The sequence below is a fragment of the Euwallacea fornicatus genome, chromosome 22, assembly GCF_040115645.1.
Source record: "Euwallacea fornicatus isolate EFF26 chromosome 22, ASM4011564v1, whole genome shotgun sequence".
NCBI lineage: Eukaryota > Metazoa > Arthropoda > Insecta > Coleoptera > Curculionidae > Euwallacea > Euwallacea fornicatus.
Genome location: NC_089562.1, coordinates 3085439 through 3096092, shown reverse-complemented (window position 1 = coordinate 3096092; position 10654 = coordinate 3085439). Strand labels below are relative to the sequence as shown.

Sequence of the window (10654 nt, the reverse complement as noted above, 5' to 3'; positions counted from 1 at the left end):
AGTTATCAATAACCTTCCTAGTACAGTACTTAAAACGCAAGAGTTAATGACCGAAAATGGCCACTAAATATTTTGGAAAATTTAGCGCCATATTAGTATACCAAAACACCTCAATATCGGTGTAACAAAATGGCTGACACATGACGCATTGAACTGGTTATGATCGTCTGGGTGGCAATTTTGTTTTTCATAATAAACAATTGTCGCTCTTCAATTAATTGTGCATTAATCCAATTCGCATCTAGTTTTCAATATTCAGTAATGTCTCTAGATCCAGCTATTACTATACTTTGGTTGTTGATGAAAAATTATCGCTCATATCTAGTCCTATGTTGATAATTCCAAAAACTTTAGGAGGGTAATAAAATGACCGAGTCATTGAACTTGTCAGTGCGCTGTTTTATATGGCTTACAGTTTTGTTTCAAATTGCTAAGCATTTGCTGCTCTTCAATTGTTTAAACTTTGTCCCAGCTAGTTAAACAAAAGAGAGCTGGCGCTGCGCGCACGTCCTTTTTCAGTTATCGCGACATTTATTTTTCGTGAAACCGCGCGCGCCTTGATCGAATTCGCGTTTGCGTTTTTGTCTTTAGTTCCCGACGAATAACAGGAGGCGTAACATGCGCCGCCCGGTCCGTCGTCTCGACGTCCATGTGCTTACACCGCGTGTGACGTAACACAGTTTACATAACAATATCGTAAATATACGTGCGGGGTGCTCCTGTGCGTGTTATTGGATAACAAACCACTATTGTTGCTCACATACGCCAACCTCTCTCATTTTTCCTTCTCTCCATTGGACTGATCTTGATTCTGGATGATTATTACTAGTTAAAGCCAAGCGGTAAGTTGTATTTTTGCGCGTATTTCAGGCATGTACAAGCTGGTCAATGCATACGTAATCAGATTTGTGTACCATCTTTTCCGGAGATGTTCGTTTGGATGCAATCTGTTACATAAAAACCCACAAAAGGCAAACTATATATTGGTTTTAACGCCATTTAAATATTTGAACTATTACAAGTTATTACTAATTATTTAGATGGGCGTGTGATTTGACCTTATAATGACGCGATTCGATCACGGTTGTCTTTTGTGCGCCTTTATTCAAAAATATAAGTAGGTAAGAAATCAGGTTTTTGATTCGGTTGTAACAGGCCATAAAGTGATTTCATACTTGTTGCGTAATAAAAGTGGTTCTCCTATGCCAGAAGTATCTACCGATTTAGCCATAAAATAATGTACCTATCAATGATTTTAAATTAATGTTGTTTCAATTTATATTATCCAACAATCCTTAGAAAAGAAAAAAGCAGACTCGGTTCAATAATGTTTTTATACTGCCTATAAATAATAGACAGCATATAGCAGTCAATTAATAAATTAAAAGATTGCCAAATTAAGATATTCAATAATGAAAGAGTATTCCAAAACGGCGATCTGTTAATTATGTCGTATGTTTGTGGGAACAATACCACAATGTTAATATATAATTTCTGATCCCTGAAACCGTTCCCAGCAGCCATTTTGAATGAGTCTTTTTACCTGCCATTTTTGAGCACTCTTGCAGTCAAACTCGTTACTGCTACGGAGCACCGTAATAGTTCAAGCTGCGTTAACAATTAAAACCTGCTTATGCCTGTGATTATTCTAGGCGTAATCCCGTTAACCCGGATTTAAATTGTTACGGAGTATACAGGTCTACATCTCTTAAAGCGGCAACATTTGTCCTTTAAGCTCACGGACAAATGTGAAATACACGATAAAAATATCATTTTCTTTATCCATTTTCGTCTAAACATGTCAAAATCGCAATCTTAGTTAATATGGCGCCTGCATATACAGTGCCATTCATGCGTTTGGTTGCAATTATCCCACGGACGAACATATTGTACCAGCGGGAATTTTGAATTATAATTTTTGCAGCATTGTGGAGTACTCTGTGTTGAATATTGAACGGATAATTTGGGACTGCTAAGAATGTAATTTCATTGATTCCTACCAAATTTGTTAACTTCCCTGTCTTCACTGAAGGACATGTGGGGTATTTTAGCTAAAAGGGTAGTTGTTATGGAAACGAAAATTTGCCCTCTTTTCAAATGTCCAAAATAGCAAAAAGAGAATTTACAATCATGGCATATCAATAATAAAATTGCCAATGCAAAACACCGGAAAACATTATTAAAGTGTCCATGCCATTATAGAGCTGCTATTAGTGGCATGAGTGAAGTCTACAGCTGGAAGTAGCGTGTCAGACTAACTCAGGTAGTTTTAGGCGGCGATTTTATCAAACTTCGAGCGCACTTCATGTCTCCTGTTTTTATTTATTTATTTTTTTAACATTTTTCCCGTCTTAGCAACTTAAAACAATGGACCAACTAGCAAAACAGGACAAATCAACGCAGAGCAACATACACCAAACCCTCGCCAGTGCCATAGCCAACAACAGGCTGAGCCTTTTTTCGTGTTCGGCCTGCGCCCGAATTTTGCGACATCCTGTAACCATCAAATGTGGTCACACCATGTGTTTAAACTGCTTGGACAAGTCGAACATGACATGCCGCACTTGTATGTCCACTATTGAGGAGGAACCTTTCAAGATTAACGTTTTGGTGCAGAATCTCATCGAGAAGTGGAAAGAACGGAACAAAATGGAGGAAATGGGTACGTAGATTGAGAGAAGGAAAATGACCGTGACGAAACAGTAATGGTCAGTCAGGTTGGCCATTTCGTTTTCATTGAGTATTAGGACCGATAGCTGTCATTGAGGGCGTGGAGAAGTGTAATTAAACCGAAAAAAATATTTCCATATCATAATCCTCGACAATGTATGATGCCAAAACATACAAATCGCCTACAACTTAAGAAAAAACTTGATTAAAAGTCTCATTTTCTGATTTAATAAAAGTTATTTCAGGCTGACATTTTCGCTAAATCTCATGTTACATAATTTGTTATTTTGCCATTTTTTATGCAAATGCGGACAATAAACAATTAACGCGCATTAGTGGAGATAGGGATCTTTTGATGCCAGTGAAAACCGTATAACAATCTAATATTTGTTAGTTGTTATTTATAAGTTATTCCTCGAACTTATATCATCGTCTTTGTACAAATAAGGTTGCTCTGATATAAGCGGCCGTAACAGTTCGCCGTGTTATAACAATGGCATTACGCAACGGCATTTACTTAGACACGTTTTAAACGGCGAATAAGAATTGTGTAATACACATAATCTATAATGGTAATGGTTTGCGATACATATTGCCAGGTGCATTGGCTAATGGATATAGTGTACCAAGTCTGCCGGGGAGCATATATTTAATAATAATATTTGCAAGGTTTTATTGATTCTGGAGGGCAGAGTTTCAATAGGAAACTCAGTTTGTGAGGTAATAAAATGGAACAAACAACAAAAGCCTTTATTGCTACGTAATGGATGTGATTCTTGTTACAGGGATATTTTGAGGAAATTAACAAGAAATGTTCAGGGTTGTTGTAGACGTGCGGAAATGGCAATTCTACAGTTTAGTTCTGCTGGTTTTTGCCGTTAAATATGGTTTTGAAATCTCCTTTAGCGGGACTATTTTTAAACGAATATAAAAATATGTGTTTATTAAAGCTGAAATTCTTTCGAAACGCAGGATTTAAGGTTTCCCCATTCTGAACATTGATTTTAAGATGCCTATTTGTCGTTGTAAAAGAATAGGTATTTATTGAAATTGGAGACGTGCAGTTTTCCCAATACATGTGCTCGATTTTTGATCAATGAAAATTGCTAGTGGTAAATGATTGCCATTTTTCATTTCTCGCACATAAAGTCGAGCGCAGTTAATAACCGAAAGGCCCAGTGTTTTGGGTACAACTAAAAATCAACATGGTGGACAGTAAAAAGGCAAATTTTAAAAATTGCTTCGGTCATTTTCTTCCTAATCAAATATGGCTGCCTGACGCTGTATATATGTCATTTTCAATTATTTATAACTGCGTGAGTGAGGTCAATACACTTGTAGGTGCAGTGGTGGAAAATATTTAATGAGATTTGCTATTGTAAAAAAGAATGAAACACATGCGTGTCTTATTTATTACTGTTATTGTTCGCTTCCATCTGTTTATTCCTAAGCGGCGATGAAGATCCCTATGGGGGCAAAATAAACATAAGCATTCAAAATATATATATATATTTTTTTTTTTATAACAAAAGAAGACGAGAATAGATCTGTAAAGTTGACAAACATGTTTTTACAAACTCTTGTGACCTCATTAGGAACTCTCTTTATCTCACGAAGCAGTGCTTCTCTTTCTAAATCACCGCTGTAAACAAGGACGGATACCCCATCAGAACGTTCCAGTAGTAATGCGATAAGAGGAGAAAGACACGTTGCATGATGGGTTACATGATAATTCTTTAATAAATTGTTACATGGAAGGTTTTGGAAACTACTGGTCGATACGTAACTGAATTGAAACCGTTATCGTCCGATAAATTATAATGATTATATTATTGAGGCAACATTTGTATATCATACCATGTTGTTGGTTGGAGTACCTATTTCTTATTCCGATTTCACTCGAGCCGGTTGACCGGCGGAGAAAGTACGGCCTTAACATTGAACTCGACCTTGACTGACAGCGAAAATACACCGTTTTGTCTATTTCTGGTTTAGCATTAGGCCACTTATTCTGCATTTTTACTTAATTTTTAGAGATCTAAATTGAACACTGAAGCAAAATCATCGATCTTCTGAAACTTGCTCCCAAATGAATATTTGGTATGTTTATTTTGCAATTTTTTTTATTACTTTCCATCAATGCGGTCTAACGTAACAAACTAAAACACCCAGCCCGGAAGACAGTTTAATGCCCAATAGACCTTTTTGCTCCTGTCACCATCCGTGATGATACAGCTGCCCCGATTAATGGGTTCTTCAAAGCTCATTGCCACGTCGTTTAGCACCGATGTGGGTGCGCTTTCTCCCCTCCACGTCCACATCTTATTCTTCATCGCCGCTGTGTGTTGTTTCTTCTTCCGTTAAAGGATCTTCGCGTGCGTACGGCGAACTTCATAAACTTTTAAATTAAGAAATTATTTAAAAAAATAATCAGTGCCGTTGGAGTTATGAATCTAGACGTATTAAATTCGCGAGAAAACTGTCAAAACGTATTTTTTTTAAACATCCTAAATGAGCTTAGAATCAACCCACACCGGTGGGTTTTATGAAATTTTAAAGAGTAAATTTTTTCCATAAAATTTTAAACTCTATTCTCGATAAAAATTGAAAAATTGTGTACTGATGACTGATTGAACCCACATCATGGCTGCTCTCGTATGCGCCTTAATTCTTATCATTCACCTAACATTCTATTAAAAGATTATTTAAACCACATATTTAAGCAATTTCTAACATAACGTTGACCACATTTCGACGTAAAGCAGGCAACGACTTTTGAAATTTTCCCGTCCCAAGCCGGTTTTAATTTTCGAACTATTTTCATACATTTTTTTCTCATAAATGTACACCACCAAATCCATTATTAACTATGGACAAATAAAAGAAAATTAGCAGTAGACTTGCGAAATTGATCACGATCGCACTCTGCCCCTAAGGCCACTGTGGAGTAGGTATCATCGGCCAATTAAAATGAAGTAATTTTATCTAAGAAAAAGATCTCGATAAGGACACGAATGCCCAATAGACACAATCGTAATACCCTGGGAAGCACGTCGTAGCGGTAATAAACATTTCTGGGAACGATAAATAACGCAAAAATAATATTGTTATTCAATTAACCAGAATCGTAAAAGTGTAACGTCTGAGAACGATTAATATTTTTGCAGTTATCTTATAACTGTCCCATTCCGTTTACCGTTCCATGTTTATGCAAAACCGATTATACAGCTGCATAACAGGCGTGTATAACGGAAAACCTCTGGGAGGAAATTACTGTCGTATTGAAGATTTCGTAATTGGCCTTTTGTTTGCACATTGAGGTCGTTTAGCAACAATAACTGCCACTTTCAGGTTCCTGTCTAATTGTTTCTTTACTCGCGTCTAGGTCGCAGATATGTTTTTGCCCCCATTAATAGGTTTAGGCAACAATTTCTCAAAACACCTCAAATCATAGAAGCAAGAAAAACCTATAGATTCGCATTCCATAAATTTATACTTGCTTTAAATAATCGCATTAAATAATAGCGGGCAACAATTAGGTGTTATGAAAATATAATAAATCGGTGCCACTTTCGACTCGAGTCCTTGTGCTCATTTTGCAATAAGGTTTGCGTTCTTTGCGTGCTCTTACATCGATTATTTATTTACTCGGCCGAGTACGTTTAGTTTTACACTGAATTTTTTTTCGAAACACCCCCCTCTCGCACACACAGTTAGTTTTATCTGAAAAGAGCGCGCCACTCCACCCTTCCACCGCTATCGGAATATGGGATATTTCCAAAAATGTTAAATAATAATTTATAATCCGCCACAGGCGTAGAAAAACATATTTTTAATTTTATCGTAGTGTAACCTGAAATTTCTTTCTTTCATTATTTCAGATTCGCCTGTGTTCAGGCTGCTTCTTCGACCCAGATATAAACTAAGGTCACGGAGCGCCGGTCTGCAATGTTCAGTCGATGTTACTAAATTTGTACCCAAAAGGCGAAGAAAACATCAGGTAAATTTGTCGATAATTAAGCTCAAGCCTACTACCAACATTTCTATTTAATCTGACTTAAAAAAAAGTCGGAGATATGTTCAGAAAGAACACACTTGATGTAAGTGTTCATAGCACCTGCAGTACTGAAGTGTGCATTCTCCTGAGCAGCTTTGTTTCTGAACTCCATCCACAACTTTTTTTATTGACTGAATAGGAATTGGTCGAGTTATCGACATTTACTAATCATAGTCGATTTTAACTGCATCCTCACGCTCTTCCATTCCAGCCCTTTCAAGTTAATCTAAGGCGACCCTGTAAAAGAACACCGGGTTGTCGCAAACCTAGAACTCGATTGGAAAGAAAGCGCAAGGACAGCCACTTAGCCATCAGCGACTCGTTTCATAAAGTTCTACAAAACATTCTAAACGACTTGCAAGTTACTTTAGGCAAGAACTTATTTGCAGCCTAACACTGTCTGGTTAATAAGTAAATTTCCTTTTTAGAAAGAGCGTTAAGAAACAGCTGGAATTGCATCACCGAGGAGGATTTAGAGTGTCTGCTTTGCAGGCGATCTCTCGTCGATCCTGTAACCACCCCCTGTGGGCACACCTTTTGCAGGTAAACTGAGTTCTTAATAATTAAACCAGATTGAAACAACAACAAACAACAACGTTGGTTTTTATTTTAAGGGATTGCCTAACAAGAGTTTTAGACCATCGATTGACTTGTCCTCTATGCGTCTCCAAGCTGAGCGTGGGTGACTACTTTAGAGCCACCACAGGGGTTTTGGACCAAGCTATTCAGTTCCTTTTTCCAAATTTAAGCAACAAACATGTTTCTTCCTCCCAAAACGATGATGTTCCTGACCAAAATATAGAAGTAAATATCCACAAACATCGAGAAGTGTTTTTTTATTGATTTTAGAGTTGACTGCTTTGTTTACATTGTTACAAAGTTAAGCAATATTATTTTATATTATCTGCCGAGTCAAAATATGTTTACGCGAATGAACAATACTGTTTATGTGGTAGACATTTTTTCGCATCCACGATTTCCACCCAAGTTAACACTTTTTTCTTAGATCTCTCAAATATTGTCAGCGATACTTATCTCAACAATAGGTTCCAGTATTTGTCTGTACCAATGCATTCCCTGGCGTGGCCTGTCCCCTCTACGTCAACGAACCCCGCTACAGACTATTGATCAGGCGTTGCCTGCAAAACCCTTCAAAAGCTTTCGCCATGGTTAGTACTGACCCCTGCGGGGCCAAGTTCATGCAGTACGGCACTATTTTAGAAGTAAGAGACGCCGTCACTTTAGAAGATGGCAGGATTATATTGTCAACGCAGGGAATTAGGAGATTTCGGGTCATGAGCGGAAACGAGAAAGTAAGTTTTGTTTTGGGCAACGTAAATAACACACTAAGTCATACACCTGGTGGTTTCTGTAATTATGCGACACACAATCCAGCGGTTGCTTTTAATTTAAATAAATCCTTTCAGGATGGCTACGACACAGCAAAGATTGAACATATCCGAGATGCTAGACCAAAACACGAGGACGTCTCGAGTTTAGAGTCGTTACACCAGAAAGTCTACACTAGGGCTGTAAAGTGGATTCATTTACTCTCACCCTCAGCCTTATCTGAGGTGGAGAGATTGATAGGGAGGATGCCGAGAGTCGAGAAAGACTGGATTGACCTGCCTGACGGACCCTCTTGGATGTGGTGGCTCATTCCAATTCTGCCTTTAAGTTCACATCTTCAGGTAGAATTTTAAATGTTCAGTTTAATAACAAATTATGAAATAATCTTCGAATTTAGATGGGGTTTTTGAGTAGCATCAGTTTGGAGAAACGTCTGAGGGCAATCGACAAAATGTTGGAACATATGAAAATTCGGATGAAGGCGGTGCCCAGGGAGGAATCGGAGGCGTATGCGCGGGAAGATGAAATCGCTGACTTTTGCAGCGAACAAGTTAATAATTGATATACGATTTTGTGCAATTGTTTTGTATATTTTCACATTTTTAATTTATTTTTGTAATTTAATATACCTAAGAAAGTTTTAAAACACACATAAGACTGAAAGTTTTATTTCATTCAAAATAAGAGGAAAATTTGAAATTTGGATGGACGCCATCTTAGATGGTTTTCTAGTTCAACTGCAATAAGAAGGTCACGGAATCTTCTTTTTTCCACTTGTCTGGAATGTGCAATAAATGTTCTTTACTTGTTTACTTGGACAGATCTGTAGTCTGTTATGTGGTGCATCTGATTCACTTAGAATTCAATAGGTTGTCCCCTGATGGGTCTATTTGTTGAAGAGTCAATGGATGAATGAATGATCTGATATAACTGACCCAGCTAGGATTATTATTGGTAAATAATGTTTAGTAGCAAACTAATGTTAAAAAATTTATCCACTAATATATAACGGTAAAACAAGTAGTACTGTTATAAGAAAGTGATATGTGTGCACCAAAAGAGATAAATCTATTTTGAATTAACAAAAATGTGCACAGGATTAAAACTATTGTTGCTACATCATACCTCATATGTAGTGGGTCCTGCTGCAGGCCATGAAAACTTGACATTGTTTACAGTTTTTGTATATCCGTGCAATAAAAGAAATTAATAGAGAAACATTTTAATTCAATGGCCTGCCACTTTGGAATTACATGATATATAAATTCATTATTGAAATTTTTATATTAATAATATTAAACAATAAACACTTACATACAAAATCTAGCACCTCACATAAACTCATACAAATCTGCCTGCTCTATACAAATTATTACTATGCTTCAGCTACTGTGAGCGTTAACGAAGAGACAATAGGATCGAGTTGACTTTCCAATGACAAAATTTGCCCAATATTACATTTCTGATTGGCGACAAATGTTATAATTAAAGGCAGTTTGTTCATTTGTACTATTTGGTACTGGGAGTAACTGCAGATTAAAGTGTTTGTCTTCCCAAGGCCCAGTTTGCTGCCCTGGTCAATTGCTATGCAGAACGTGGATATAAAGCTAGGTTTTATTGCGTGCTCTGGAGCTTTATCGGTGGTCACCTAAAAGAAAGGTTTTTCAAATATTTGAAGGGCAAATTGGCTGTTTAGTGTCCTACTTTTAAAAGAGGGACTCCGTCTCTATCGGTGAACATAATGCAATACAGGCCGTCTATTTTGGAAACGATTTCTTGCAAATTCTTCCTCACTTCGTCTCCCATTTTCTTTTGAATTTCCAATAAAAATAAAAATAATCAAAAATGTTTCATAAACATTAGCAAAAAGGTAAACAAAGAAATGTCACTGTCAGCAAAGACGAAATGTCATAAGTTTTGCATTTTCAAATAGAGTTCAGAAAAATCTATTGCGAGTACTCAGAAGCGGTCAACAGCATAAACTGAAAATCAATAAAATCATACTAATTGCTGTAAAGAAATATTATTTGTATAATAATCCTTTAAATTTTATGCTTAAACTCCAGCAACGGTCACCGTGCAAATATTTTCGTCTAAAATATAAACCGTGGGAAACACGCATTTCTTTCGCGCGATACTCATTTTAGCTGCTCAGAAAAATATGACTACAGGAGCAAAAATTTCAGGTTATTTTACACGGGAAAGTGTTTGCTACGTGATCTATGATCTCGCTGTTCAGCGAGGTTTAATTTTTGCTGACCAACAACTCGCTCGAATTTGGGCGATTTATTTTCGGTTTTGCATAGAAACGTAGATGAAGTGATAATGGAAATAAAAAATTGAACTTTTCCACGTAACGCTCTCATAATTTCTTCGCAGTTTGGACTATAAAAATTGCTCTGCCAAATGGGGTTCTGAGGCAAAAGCTGCCGGATATCTAACATTTCCAGTTACTGTTGGTGGTTACAACCACGGCACTTTCACAATCCCATCTCAAAGCTTCGTATGACTGTGCGCATTACAGTGCGGTGCGTTGTACTCATTTTCCACCATTTAAGATAAGGAAAGAATAAAAAC

The 10654-nt window shown here is 37.0% G+C and overlaps 2 protein-coding genes across 2 annotated transcripts; one reads left to right on the top strand and one right to left on the bottom strand.

The window, feature by feature from the left end:
• The first annotated feature begins 357 nt into the window (after window positions 1-357).
• On the top strand, window positions 358-8732 carry LOC136346127 (LON peptidase N-terminal domain and RING finger protein 3). Its single transcript, XM_066295025.1, has 9 exons — window positions 358-842; window positions 2356-2662; window positions 6552-6670; window positions 6939-7098; window positions 7156-7270; window positions 7342-7531; window positions 7774-8040; window positions 8155-8418; window positions 8475-8732. The coding sequence occupies exons 2-9, from the start codon at window positions 2368-2370 to the stop codon at window positions 8637-8639; spliced, it is 1575 nt and encodes a 524-aa protein (XP_066151122.1). The 5' UTR covers window positions 358-842; window positions 2356-2367; the 3' UTR covers window positions 8640-8732.
• Window positions 8733-9283: 551 nt separating this feature from the next.
• Window positions 9284-9967, bottom strand: Lamtor3 (Late endosomal/lysosomal adaptor, MAPK and MTOR activator 3). Its single transcript, XM_066295027.1, has 2 exons — window positions 9782-9967; window positions 9284-9725 (listed from the first exon to the last, which is right to left on the bottom strand). The coding sequence occupies exons 1-2, from the start codon at window positions 9881-9883 to the stop codon at window positions 9453-9455; spliced, it is 375 nt and encodes a 124-aa protein (XP_066151124.1). The 5' UTR covers window positions 9884-9967; the 3' UTR covers window positions 9284-9452.
• Window positions 9968-10654: the final 687 nt, after the last annotated feature.